Source organism: Calidris pugnax, unplaced genomic scaffold (assembly GCF_001431845.1).
Source record: "Calidris pugnax isolate Ruff unplaced genomic scaffold, ASM143184v1 scaffold81, whole genome shotgun sequence".
In the NCBI taxonomy this organism is placed as follows: Eukaryota; Metazoa; Chordata; class Aves; order Charadriiformes; family Scolopacidae; genus Calidris; species Calidris pugnax.
The window spans coordinates 8,997,376-9,011,571 of NW_015090880.1; the positions used below are offsets into that span (position 1 = coordinate 8,997,376).

A 14,196-nucleotide genomic window follows, 5' to 3' on the forward strand; every position below is an offset into this window, starting at 1 on the left:
CTCGCTGATGTGAATAGAAATTTCCCAACTGACTTCTAGTGGAAAAGTAACTCATCCCATATGCTTTTGTTCCCCATTAAAACCCATTTTGTGAATCGTTTTTTCCTTTAACATTGTTGCTTTTGACACTTGCAGGTTGTTCTCCATCCTACTCCCAACAGCCCAAAGCAATCAGAGTGGCACAAAATGACTGTTTCCAAAAACTGCCCGGATCAAGACCTGAAGATCAAGTTGGCTGTGCGAATGGATAAGCCTCAAAACATGAAACACTCTGGGTAAATGTTTGTCTTGATCTGAGCTCAATTTGTTTTGAATGTGCATTAGAAAATTTCTCTTTTTTAAGATTCTGGAAGAGAAACTCTTTTTCTCAAGTTCACGGGAGGTTAAAAGATAAATATAAAAATGACATTAGTTCAGTCATTTATAATGCACTTTTTGTATTCTTAGCATAGTCTTTTTAATGCCTATCAGCCAAACAGCTTAAATTTTAAACAATATTCCTCAGGAAATTGCTAGGTTATTTTTTTTTCTGTAAGGAAATAATAGGTGAACTGCCTGACTCATACTGAGAGTTGTGTAATTTCCTAAGTTCTTCCATGTTTCCCTGTATTGACTTCTCAGAGCACCTTCCACTTGAAATAAGCCCTGGTGTCGTCATCATTATCTGTGCAGAGATACCCAGCACAATTAAGTAGCGGTTGCCTGGAGCAGGCAGTTGCCTGGAGTAGGACTAATGATCCAGAAGGTTAAAAGGGAAGCCTCTCCCCTTCCAGACGTGAGTGTTGGAGGATCTGGGGCCAGGGGGATCCCTGACCACCACCCCTTGCTTCCACCTTTGTGCCGTGCAATTCCAAATTAGATCATCCTTGGGAAGATCTGAGACTACTGGCTAAGGGCATTGGCAAGGCTCTCCTCTGTTTGCTCTTCAGACCTAAGGATGTGATAAAAAAATAGAAACTGTCCAGGAAAGTCCTGTCTTCTCTGCTAATGAGATCAGAGCCAATAGCCAGAGGTGATGTTTAATTTTTCCACCATGATCACAGACACCAAAAGCCAGAAAGGACAGTTCACCTGTTGCATTTTTTTCCCTGACCTCAGCAAGGGGGCTGAGCAGTCCTGGCTTTTCTCAGGCTTTCTTGAACTAACATTTGATTTACCAGGTGATGCTTAAAACTGTGTGGTTTATAATACTTGCTTGCTATCAGAACTGAGATTGTCTTTCTGTTGATGTTAGTGGCAACAGCAATAAGGACAGTTATTACCCTGTTACTGAACTAGCCAAGGACTCAGTGCCCACATTAGCATGACTTGGAGTTTTGTGGCTTAAATGCTCACCAAGAGTATGCTGGGTCTCTTCTGGCAAAAGGAACAACTAGCAGAACCAAAAAGATTGTTTTTCTATTTATTGAGCCAGAACTAAAGTAATTATGAAGATACATAAAACATATTAGTGCTGAATGTCCTTGCATTTATTACTAGTCTGGTGCTGCCACTGTTTTTGCCAGTGTTTGTATTACAGTGTCACAGCAGCCACTTCATCACAGAGATTAATTGCTAATTTTGACCTTAAATTTAAAAGTGGATTCTTCCTTTGTAGAAAACAATAAACTCACTCCTCCTTAGAAATTATTCAGTTTGCTTGTATATCTTTAGTCAAGTGATTTCTAGGCATTCATCTTAAGCTGTTCAGCGAAGTGTCCTGGTTTAGTGAGTCCAGTGTATACTGGAATCCTGGGTACTGGTTTTGAAGCAGTAAGTGTCCCTCTGTTTGACAGCTCCCCTCAGCCAAATGCTTTTGTGAAGGCTTAAAGCAACATTTGGGGTTTCTCTCCCTTAATTCTTCCATTACAAATGTATTCTTCACCCATCCAACCATGTCATAGCTATTCACTGGCATTAAATGGCTTCTAAATTCTGAGCAAGTTGTGAAAGACAAAGAGGAAGAGAGAATTAATACTGTGCAACATTAAGAGCCTGGGAGCTTTTTGTGTCACTTTCTTTACAGGTTATTTATTCAGGGTAGAAATAAACACATTCGTGAATGCTGCTGAGCTTAAGAGTCTTGTAATTACTCCTGCTTGTGCATTAACTTCAGTTTCTAGGTGTAAAGAAAACATACTGAAAAGCAAGAGAACATATAGTCACTTGTGTACTGAGTTCACCTCTTCTTTTATCCTAGGTATTTATGGGCCATTGGTAAAAATGTTTGGAAGAGATGGAAGAAACGATTCTTTGTCCTGGTCCAGGTAACAAATTTAACTAGAAGTGATCTTAAATCACAACATGAAATATTTAAGTCTTTCCTCTGGCCATTTTCAGTGCTGTGTAATTGATGTTGAGCTGTGATTCTGCGTAGAGTGTCTGTTAAGTCATGGATTTCTTTCTAAATGTATACATCTTCTCGAGGATATCCCAGTTGCAGACCTCTAGCCATGAGTTTCCTGATGCACATGGATGCTTGGTGAAATGGAGAAGCAATTTTAGTGAGGAATTAATGAGATGGGGAGGAAGCTCGGTTTGTCTTGGCTGGAGGTACTTGGGTGCAAATGCTCCCTTTCGAGCCTCCAGGTGAAATTTGAAGTCCACTGAAATCTGCAGAAGTTTCATCGCCGGCTACGTGCGAGTCAGTATATCATTCCTGACATTTATCTTGCCTTCACATTCATTACTGCCTCTCATTGTCTACAGCTCTCATTGATCATTTTGCAATATCTTTCTCCCGTTTTCCCTTTTTTCTTCTTTTCACTTTCTGCCCTCCCATTTTCTGTAGACCTGTGTATTTGACCATGGTTAACAATTTCAAGGAAACAGGCAGAAGATGTCCTCTGTGACCTAAAAGGATCTGGTCGGTAGTTGGTGTGTTAGATCTTCCCTCGCTTTCCCAAGGGCAGCTGAAACCACTGCACTGGCCACAGAAGTGTGTGGCCCCAGTTTGAGCAGCTCCTCCTTCACACCATCCTGATAAAGACACAGAGTCCTCTTGGGTCCATCTTTCCCTCCTTTCTGGGTTCCCCAGGGAATGTTGTCTCCAGGTATGTGAAAGAAAGACAGAGATGCTCTGGTGGAATAACATGGGATCCAACTGAGATCTCATGCCAACACAGGTCCAAAGTGATCAAGAAAGATGGTGAAATCCTACTGCTGATGAAGCAGATGCTAGAGGGGCTGGGATTTCATGCATATGTAAGAGGTGGTGTAAACCAAGTGCACCAGGCTCCATATGTGGGATGGAGCACACTTGTGTGCTGACTTTCCTGTGCTGGTAAGGCAAGAGTCCATGCAGTCCATCTCCCACCTTACACAGCTGGCTTCTATGGTCCTAAATCACCTGGTGTAAACTGGTTAGTTTGTTTTGAGTTAATTATTACTCCAAGTTCCCCATTTGTCCATCACTGCCAGCCTCCATAGCACTAAACTATGTGACAGACAAGAAAATCATCCTAGGAGGTAAAAGTGATTTATGATGTACATGACACGTGTAAGTAGGAGCCTATTTGGAGACACCAGTTGAGTACCTAATCCAATAACCAAGTATGATCTGCAACGGTTTAAGTGCTCATTTTGGACTCCAAATAGGGTTAAAAAAAGTTAGTGTAGAGCAGCCACGGGAGTTGCTTCTATCTGCCCAAGCAGTATATTTAGATTTAGGTAAAAATCATGAGTTTAGGATCTGTGTAATCCATTCCTAGAGGCATCTGGTTTGTGAATGCACCCTCGATGAGGGACTGGCCAGGTCCCTGGTGAGGTAGAGGTCTTGGCACTTCGCAGGAGAACCTCCAGTGTCTTGCAGAGCTGGACTGCCGGAGGTAAATCCCAAACTGTCTCCTGGGTAAGTGGCAATAGAGACCACAGTGAAGGAAAGGACTTTGGGGAACATCATGCAGTGACCCTGTTCTTGGGCAGGGACTGAAGGATTGCTTTTCCCTGCATGCTTCCTTTATTATGTTCTGAAATGAAGTTAAAAGTGCTGTGACAGTCTGTGGTCACTGGTAGAGCAACTAGTATTGCTTTTCCCTGAGAGATGATTCATTCCCATTAGACCGAGTTCTCACTCCTTTTTTCCCGGTGAACAGGGATTCTCCAGAGCAGAGAATCCTCTTTCCTAACGTAGCTTCTCCCATAAATAAACCTGTCGATACTGGTCTGTGCAAGGGTCCACAGGTTTGGACGTGTGTCCCTTGAGGAGCCTTCTGGCTATTCCATGTGGTTGCAGTTCTCTAGTTTTCCGTTGCTTTATATTCTTCAGCTTGTTGTGGAATTGAAGCTCTCAGAGTTATTCCATGTTTTCTCATGTTACTAGGTCTGTATTCGTCAGTTGGCATATAAGAGCAGAATTTGGCCAGAAAAGCAATTCATTTGAATAAGATGAGCAGACTTTTGCCCCCAGAGAGTCTCTGTAGCCCACCTCAGAAATTCCAGCTGCCACTGCAGCTTCTCTGTTATGTTACCGTTTGCTCAACATTTGGTGCAATGTAAAGTGTTCTGCCGTACATCAAATATAAACAAGAAACACTCTCTATGCAGTCCCTCAGATGTAGTTTGAGCATATTGAACATGTCAGCAGGCAATAAAGATGGAATAAAAATACTTTGCTGTCCGTATGTTTGTCATTTGCTTTTCATGCAATGCAAAGGATGGGTGCTGATACGAACAGGGATTGGCAGGAAAGGTGTTGATGTCCAGGATGCTCTGAACTCTGCTAAACCACAGACAGAAAATAACCCCCGCAGGAAGGTGAGCTGGCTCCAATACATAAGGAATGGACAAGGAGCAGCCCTTCTTTCAGGAGCTCGCATGTCTGTACCAGGCTCCTGTTTGCTCCAGAGTCGAGAGATGGAGTCCAAAGCATAAAGTCTATTTGGGATATATTGATCTGGTCAGTCTGGGACACTGCCAAAAGGGCAAGGCTGTACATTCAGATGAATAACTAAATGTTTCCTTTCTTATCCCTTATCTTTATCCCTTACCCGAAGCATCTTCTATTGCAGCTCTTTCTCCTCTCCCGTCCCTTGCAGATTAACCTCTTCCTCCTGATCCTGTGCCCTCTCCTGCCCCTCTTTCCTCATTTCAGGTGGACGCAGCCTCAGTTCCTTCAGTGTTATCGGGTGGTACCGCTCTCCCTTCTGGTACCAGCGGTTAAGAAATTCATGGTAATAAATACTTAAACTCTTCGTAACCATCTAAACAAGGCACAGAGGTGCCAAACTGCATGGGCGGCACCAAGGAGGAAGGTGTTGATGGCAGTTTGTCTCTTTTGTGTCAGTGATGCCTCGCCGGTCTGCACGGGGGCTTTGCCCGCGTAGTTAGAGAAGGGAGCTCTGCAGGGAGCATTCCCAGTGCTACTTGGCTTGTGTAAGCCCCGGAGAGGAGGGGAAAGGAGCAATAGCTGCCTTGTAATTTGGGTGGAACAATCCCTCGCACCTTCTGTGCCTGTGTAGCTGCGAGGGTTGTACAGGAGTGGAGATGATTTGTTTGGGTGTAGTGGGTGAGAGCCGGTTCCTTTGTGCCGTTGCTGGAACCGGGGCTCACCTCTCCAGTGTGGGCACTGCTGGGTGGCCTTGGCTCACCCCCTCGGGGAAGGTTCACAGCCTGGCATGGCTGGCAGAGCTCCTCCAACACACACCCCCTGCACGAAGAGGGGGGATAGTTTTCTTTTCCCAATGAATCGCAGTCCCTCTCTGCGCGCTGCCCACCCTTCTCGTAGACACCCTTTGAGATGAGCAGCAGAAGAGCAGAATACTGATTAGATGTAAATTACATGGCAGAGACTCGTTACTTGCCTAATTTTAAATCCTGAGATATGCAGCGTGAAAGTGATGGCAGAATATGGCCCTGAGCTTGGATGGAAATGGTCCGCAGCATCACAAGTGAGGAAAATGCTTCGTAAAGGCAACAGTAACGCCAGTGGCAGTGGCAAGAGAAAGCAATGGAGCAATTTTAGGGCAAAGTTCTCCACGACTGGTTAGGAAAGAAAATGTACATCCATCACAGATGTTTCCTAAGTTGCTATATCAGGTGCCTGAGCACAGCATACAAATTTCAGCCAGTTTGCCAATTAGACCCTTGATGGTGCAAAAGCTGGGATTTTTGAGAGCTGACAGAGCTTGTATTAATTCTTTGCAAGGTCTAATGTGCTGTACTGGCAACAACACTATTGTTGGTTCTGGTGGCTTCGCTGGCTTTGCAATAGGAAAATTCTTATAAAGATTCTTAAGGGCAAGTGAATTAATTACATTGAGATTTCAGACTGAATTTGTTCTTCTCTTGTCATAACCCTGTTTCTGTGCTCTGGCAGCATATGGGAAGTAACACTCCATGGTACCTGGATGACATGTCTGCTGAGTAGCTTGAAGCAGTTTTCAACTGATTGTGTCTGATGGTGTTTGCAGAATGTTGTTGGAACCAGATCAACTCTCTGCAGATTAAAACCAGTTGCAGTGTCTACGCCTGGATCTATTGTTCCAGTGACAGACTCCCTGGACTCGTTATAATTTAGACTAACAGTGACAGTTCTGGCTTTTAGCAAAACTCAGATGACTCGGGATAAAATGAAATGAAGTAAGTGTTCACTAACTCCGAATAACCAACAGAATTTGAAAATAATTTGGCAAAATTGCAGTATTCTACACCAGCAGTCCTAGACTGTGGTCCTCAAGTTAAGGTAAATGACCCGTAGCTGGTCCCCATAATCATATTAAATCGTGTTTTCAGTTAGACCCTCGCTGAGAGCTGGGCATAGGTGGTGATTTTTGAGAAACCTTGAGTGTTGATGATAAATACCCAATGTTTGGGAACTGCTGGTTAAATAGGTGCCCCAGCTTGTTACACCTGGCTATGGCAGGTCCTGCATGTCCCATCCAATCTCACACGGGATGACTTCCCATCACACAGCCCTGCCCGAGGAGAGCACACACACACCTCCTGCTTGAAGGAAGAAGTTAGGACAACTGCTATGTGCAATTGTTTAGGGCTGAATGGACGTGCTGAGATGTTTTCACTGTTGTTTTCACATCTCTTTCTTTAAGCTAGATCATTTCCTCTGCTCATTTGTGTCAGGAAAGGGCTCGGGAGGCAACGTACAGCTGCAACCAGAGGACAAGAGTCTCCCATCAAAGTGGAAAGCTGTATTACAGCTGGCAGTATCTTAACACAGTTTCTCTCCCTTGGGACAAAATGCGTGCTGTTAATCTAGGAAAGGTCCATTTAAGAATTTAACCCAAGTGGGGCAGTGTTATGTCAACAGCGAGAAAGGGGGAGGCGGATGACTGAGCTCGGAGTGTGAGGCACCACAATTAACAGGTTTGAGCAGGATCCTGGGGAAAGCGGTGCTCACTAGAGCTGGAGTCTCGGGTGGAAAAACAAGGACAAAGTCAGGACTGGTTAATACATATCTACTGTATTTATTAATCAGTTGGATTATATAGCTGGTGACAGAATATGGTCAAGTGCCAAGAAAGTCAGATCTAATTTAGCAGCCCGGGAATAGTGAACTTTGGCATTTGTCTCCCGCTGTCTGCTTTCACTTTCCTGAATTTCTTTGTCTTTTTCTCTTTCTTCCCACTTTCTTTTCCTTCTGTTCTTTTGTCTCAAATTATTTCTCTAGGTGTTTTCCCGTTTTTTTTCATGAAACAGCCAGGGCAACCTTGGATTATTTCCCTTCTTTTAGTTTTGCTCAGTTCAGCTTCCTTAGATGCTCCTTTCCTGGCCCTCATCGAGTCCCTGGATGAAATCCCAGCTGCCTTGAGAGTTTGTCCCTCACTGGGCAGAGATTTCTCCTCTGTCTTCCTTCAGTTTCCTCTCTGTATCTGTGCTTTTTCCAATTACTCAAACCATTCATCTTGCCCATCCCATCTGCTCACTCACTCTCATACTCAGCCATGGTTCGGTGTGAACTCAGCAGGCTGTAAGATTAATTTCTGCTATTAACTGTTTCACTTGTCTGGCCACTTCTAAGCTTCTACAGAAAGCAGGCTCTGTAAAGCACAATATTTTAGAGGACTGATGAAAGGCAAGCTGCAATCTCCACTTGACCCTGCAGTGCTGTTCAGCAGCAGAGAATGATTGTGACGTATCGAGCTTTCTAGAATCTGATTTTGCCGGTTTTGTCTTACCACTGCTCATAAATGGAAGGAACTGCATTGCGCTGGTAGCCAGGGGACTGGCTTCTTTCTGACCCCACAGAATAAATGCTTTAGGCAGCAGGATAGGACAGACAGGCTGGTATGGCAGTCCTGGAAGTCAGCAGCTCAAGTTGTTTGGGCACGGTCACTCTGCGTGGCACTGTTGGCACCTTTTCCAGAGGCCATCAGTAGCCATCTCCTCTCTCCAGCTTGATCCTGGCTTGCCTCCTGCCAGCAGGGTCTTGGACAAGCCTGAGCTTGGGCTTCAGACTTGAGCTGAATGAAAAGTATAATGTGATCCCAGATGAGCCCTGGCTCTTCGCACGTTGTAGACCCACCTGTAGGTTTCTCTTTGAGGTCTCTTTTGATAATGATGTAGAACAGCTTCTTCCAGGGAAATCATGTGAATGCTAACAGGAGAGACCAGTTGGCTTTGCCTCTGTCCCAGGATGGCTTCACCAGAGCCTACTGTCTTCGTCTGTCTTTTGTAACTTTCAGCACAAGAGGTATAAGCTCTGAAATGCCTGTGTGTGTTTCCATATGTTACTGTTGTGTTGGTAAGGTTGGCTTATTGGTAGGGATAAAGAATATTTTCTTGGTCCAAAGATGAGAGAATTTATTTGTACATGAAGAAGAGCCTGAAATTCAGACCTCAGTCAGGGTCAGAGAAAAAGCAACCAAGCTACTGAATGAATTTTACCTGCTGCTACAGAGTGTACACGAGAGGAAAAAAAAATTAGTTGTATTAATGTTTTCAATCAATGTTGGCGTAGTTTAGCACTGACTCATTTCAGGAGTTAAATTTATCATGCAGTCCCTGAAGTGCAGGCTGTCTAATGCAGAGAAACCAAATCCTCCCTGCTCGGATGAAATCTCCGGGATCTTACTGTAAATAAAGCACATTTGAGAGTTTCTCCAGGAGATGGCAGCAATATACTGCGAGTACCGCTGAATGAACACTGCAGGAGTCGGCTGAATGTTGTGCTGTGGGGCACTAGATTATTTTTAGATTTCTTCGTGTTAATCTTTTTAATTTTTATGTTGCCGGTACGATGGTATGCATTCAAAGTTCATAGCATAGAATATGCACTGGTGTGCTCCTGCTATTGGTCTGTTACTTGTCAATCTTTCGTCAGCGCTGGTAGTTTTAAGGAGGATGCAAGATGCTTAAAGCATCACTTTTAGTCTTACTCCCACAAACGTGTTAATGATAGGGTTTATTCTTAGGTGGCTTTTGGAGCTGTTCCTGGAGGAAGGCACGGTGCAGGCAGGGCTGTGAGAGCAGGCTGGCAGCTAGCAGAAGCCCATAGAGGGCAGCAATATACCGAGCGCCGGCTGGGAGACGCTACACCAAAAGACAGGTCCCCTGACTTCAATAAATGGCATTTTATTAGCGATACGTACCACCAAAATAGGTGCCGCCTGTGTATTTCTAGCCGAGCGATTTGTCTGGAGATTGAAGGCAAAATCCCCTGGCCCAGCCCCTCGCCCGTCTTTTGGGATCTCTCCCGACTTCCAAAAAAATGACGAGCACGATCCATTGCCACCCACCAGAGTTTTAAAGTTTCCTCCAGAGGTCAAGAAAATGTCCAGACGAATAAAATTACGTCAGGCGTCTGGGATGTGACACAACCTTAACAAAGTCATTTGAAATCATTTGACAGTAAATTTCCCCGTGAGTTCCTAGCCCGGGGCACGGAGAATCCTCTCTCCTCCTCTCTCTCTCCTCCCTCCCCGGACAACGAGCTTCTCCCCGACCATCCAGATTGCAGCACGCCGGGTACACGGCGGGGCTTGATGCGGCCTGATGGCCTCCTAAAGGCGATCCGGGAGCCTGGCAGAGCCCCCGCAGCTGAGTCGGCTTCCGTCAAGAGCTTGACATTGAATGTATCGTGTCATGCAGATGGTACCTCAGAGGAGTGAGAGCTGCCATTTACAGCACTGATGACAACAACTGCCGAGATCAGTGGGATCTTAAGATTGCTTTAATATGACTGGCACCTAGCAATTTAGCTCACATTGTTTGTGACAGGGTGTCACTCTTGCACTTGTCTGGGGATGAATGATAAGAGGGTTTTAAAGCGCGGAGCTTCCTCTTTGGGAGGAAATTAAACCACTGTATGTACTGATGCGGAGAATTAGATGCCTGCCGCAGCAGGGTGTATTAAGGGAGAGCTTTGCAAATGCCTGGCCAAAAGTTTAGCCTGTCTCGGATGGGCAATGACCGTCAAAATTACCCCACCACCCCCAGTCCCCCTGAACACGCCGCCGGCGTTTGTAAAGCGCTTTGGATTGGATTGCCTTGTCGTGATCGCCCGGTGCCATCTTAGCTTTGTGGTTTTCTCCAGGTTAGTCAATATACATTTGCTATGTGCAGCTACCGGGAGAAAAAAGCTGAACCTCAAGAGCTGCTGCAGCTCGACGGATACACTGTGGACTACACCGACCCGCAGCCAGGTACGGGGACCAGCGGCTGGATGCTGCTGGGCCAGCAAGTGCCAGTGGCCACCACGCTGCCTGCGGTCCCAAACGGGAGTCCTCCCTCTCTCTCTCTCCCCCCCTGTTTGCAGCTGAACTGCGATCAGCGTTATTATAAATATGTTTGTGTTTAGACTGATCGTTAGCTATGCGTGACTTTACTATAAATAGATCTAAGGAATTGAGCTGGGAGATGCACCAGAAGAGGGAAAGACTCATCTTCTCTGGGGAGCCAAAGTGAGTTAGACACTTAAATCCCAATGGAATTTGATTGTGAACGGAATGCTCAAATTGGGTAGTGATTCTAACCCGTACCTTCAGATTATATTCCCTAAATAAAAGGTTAGCAGCTATGCCTGTCTTTATTGTAGAAAATATTTATGGGACCAACCTGGTGGTTTTGCCCCGTTTTCTCTCTGATGGACGTGAGTGGAAAGGAGAGGGGCAGAAACCCCCCTGGTACCTGGAGGTGCCTGTTGTGTACATGGTGCTGAGACCCTTCTTCAAATGGAGGAGCACCACGTTTCTTTTATTTCAGTGGGGTGACACATTGATCGTGGTGATCCCCACTGTGTCCCACATAATGGTATCCCCAGAGGAGATGAAGAAAGACGCGGTTGGTTGGTTCTGATGTTAGGGAGATGGGAAGATGGGTGCCAAATCAGGGCAAAGACAGAAACAAGCACATCAGCCAGCACTTTTGGTGCAGTGTGAGCACTGCTGTACTGGGTCTAATGGGAAGCCTCCCACCACGTGCCCTCAAAACTCATTGTTAATGGGGCTTCAGCAAGTACGACCCACATGGAACCTGCACAGGCAGGGCTGTAGGGGAGAGAAGCAATTAATCCAAGTGTGTTGGGGCATGTTTTAGTAATTCCAGTTGAGGGTGCTACCTGGGGACCTGGTGGGCTCTCTCACAGGTGAGTTTGGGACAGGTAAGGAGACAACCCAGCCAGGAGCTGGGGCAACGTGGGACTGGCTGGGGACACCTGGGGCGGCGTTGGGGTGGGAAGCCTGGGGAGATCCTCTGGTTGGCCTCAAAGTCTGTGAAACTCCCTTGTCGCTTCCTCTCCTGCCAGGTTTGGAGGGCGGCAGAGCATTCTTCAACGCTGTGAAGGAAGGAGACACGGTGATTTTTGCAAGTGACGATGAGCAGGACCGTATCCTGTGGGTCCAAGCCATGTACCGAGCCACCGGCCAGTCTCACAAACCTGTGCCGCCTACCCAAGTGCAAAAGCTAAATGCTAAAGGAGGAAATGTACCCCAGCTAGACGCCCCAATCTCTCAATTTTGTAAGTAAATAAGTTCTCCTAGAGAGCAGAAGTCTTTGATAGAAAGATTTTCTGCACTGATGTAAATCAATATCCGCACGCGTGTTTCTGACTCCAAAATGAAAATTTTTTTTCATTATCATTAAGCTGCTTTTTATGTCCGTGGATCCAGAAGCAGTTAACCTGTGTGTTTAGCACAACCAAACCCAAGAAACAAAATTCCTTGGGGAACTTGTCAATGAGTATTTTAAAGTGCAATACTTGATGGAGGAGAGACTGGGATCTGAGAGCCCGAGACCCAGCTTGCTTTCTGCAGACACACGTTTTACCCACACAAAATAAACTGCACGCCCAGATCAGAGCGATTCATTAGCGCCATTAGCTGTCTGTCAAACACATCACGTGCTCAGGACTACAGGTGCAAATCTTGCAAGTATGAAATGCACACACAAAAAGAGGTCTCCTGTTGAATATTCAACTGTAGGAAAACATATGGTATTTTTAACAGGTTGCTTTGCAGGCCAGTTAGATGTGAATTTAAAGCAATCATCTTTTAAGTCGTAGCTGTGCTGCATGTCCTGTGCAGTTATACCCAGTTTGCTTAATTTGAAATTTAGAGCTATTTCTTTTGTCTTGCAAATGTAATTTGATTATAAACCAGACAAATGCCTCCTCGCTCATTTTTCTTGACGGTCTCGATCACACGTCTCGAGTCTTTTTATTACATAACATACAGCAGTTCTTGCTAGATTCAGCAAAATTTAAGAATTAGTGTCATTAAATAGAAGTAAAATGAGGAAAAGTGGTAAATATTAGCAAATTTTTCTAATTCAAACAGATCTTAGCATTTAAAATAGTCTCTGTAAAGCTGTTGTGGAGTATTTTGTTGTAAGAACTCAGAAAATCTGCCCCTTGCTTATCAATATCATTTGACCATCGTATTGGCTTAACTTTTTTACATAGGTATTTATAGAAGACAACAATGCAAGACATAACAGCTGTACAATCAACGTTACAACCTCTGCTTATTGCTTTTTTTTCCTTCTTTTTTCATATCCTCCACACGCCTGCGTATTTTGGCCTCCCTTTTGCCTGGCATTGCTGCTGCTGTGAGCGAGCCATGGCATGATGCAGCGTGGGAAACACATAGTATTTTCATTTCAGTGACCCTCATCCTCCTCATCCCGGTCAGGTCACTGGCTTTGGGGGTGCAAGGTGTAAAGGATCAGGGTCAGGAAGGAAGGACACCCCTCAGAAAGCCAAAACGGGAGGTCGGAATTAGCTGTGGGACGTTTAGTGGCTGCGATTAACTTCTAGATCTGGCTGAGTTATGCTGACCTGAGAGCACTCCTAGGGATTGTATGTCCCTCTGCCTGGAAGGTTTAGCCAAAGAGTTCTTGGAAATAGCAGCTGCAGGTCCTTCTGCTGCTGTTTTACATGCTAGAAGTCTTCAAAGTGGGAATGTTTTGGGATTCCCAAAGTGGGAGCAGAGGGATGCCGGTTGTGGCTCCCTCCCCTAAGAAGCGATGCTGAGGGATACTCGGCTGTGTGCTGTGTGGTTGTTACAAAGAGGGGACAACTCCTGCTCATCCCAGCGTGATCCCTGGGGATTAGGATGAGGGCAGTGAGAGAACGTCAAACTGGGAAAGCCCTCCAGGCTTCTCCCATCCCTGCAGATGTCAGGCCTGGAGAATTTTTCTGTTGGGTAAATTCCTGATGTTTGCAGAGTTTTCACGTTGCCAGATGACTATGCAGGGAGTCAAGTGAAGGGTCCCTTTCCCAGACACATCGTAATCGCCTGGCAGCAGCTGGAGCAAAGTCTGCCAGGAGTTTGGGAAGCGAAAGGGCATACTCAGGGCTGTGGACCTTCAGGTGTTTTGTCCCCATGCAGAGCCCTGCTTAAGTTACTGGGGTGGAGAAGGGGCAGCTGGTTTGTCCTAGTCCTTGCCAGGGAGCAGCAAAGTTGGTGACTGAGCCCAGGAGTCTTCTCTGCACCTAACACAGCCCAGCACGTCCACCAGAGGCTGGTGCTTCTCGTGGTCCTGCAGACCTGTATCAGCCTGACCGTGCCCAGAGCTATAGAAATGCCACAGGTTTGACCTTGCTTTTTTCCATCTCACTTGTCTGCCAGAAGGCAGGGATCCCTCATCCTCACTTCTGGTGAAAACAGCCAAAGTTTCACCCCCTTGAGCCTCCAAGGCATCTGAGGGTGTCAGGATCTGACCTCAGTTTCTCTCACTTGTTCTCATGTTCCAGATCCAAATCACTTGGTGTTTTTTTATGCCACCATCCTCTTTCCATCCACAATGTATTATCCCCATAAGCTG

General features: G+C 45.7%; 1 protein-coding gene across 1 annotated transcript in view; it reads left to right on the forward strand.

Annotated features, from left to right (window-relative positions):
• The window catches only part of CADPS (Ca++-dependent secretion activator), a 350,522-nt gene that overhangs the window by 239,885 nt on the left and 96,441 nt on the right, over window positions 1-14,196 (forward strand). The window contains exons 8-11 of the mRNA XM_014946638.1: window positions 136-275; window positions 2,180-2,246; window positions 10,469-10,577; window positions 11,678-11,890. Of these exons, the coding sequence (XP_014802124.1) occupies window positions 136-275; window positions 2,180-2,246; window positions 10,469-10,577; window positions 11,678-11,890 (529 nt within the window). The remainder of the gene's footprint in view (window positions 1-135; window positions 276-2,179; window positions 2,247-10,468; window positions 10,578-11,677; window positions 11,891-14,196) is intronic.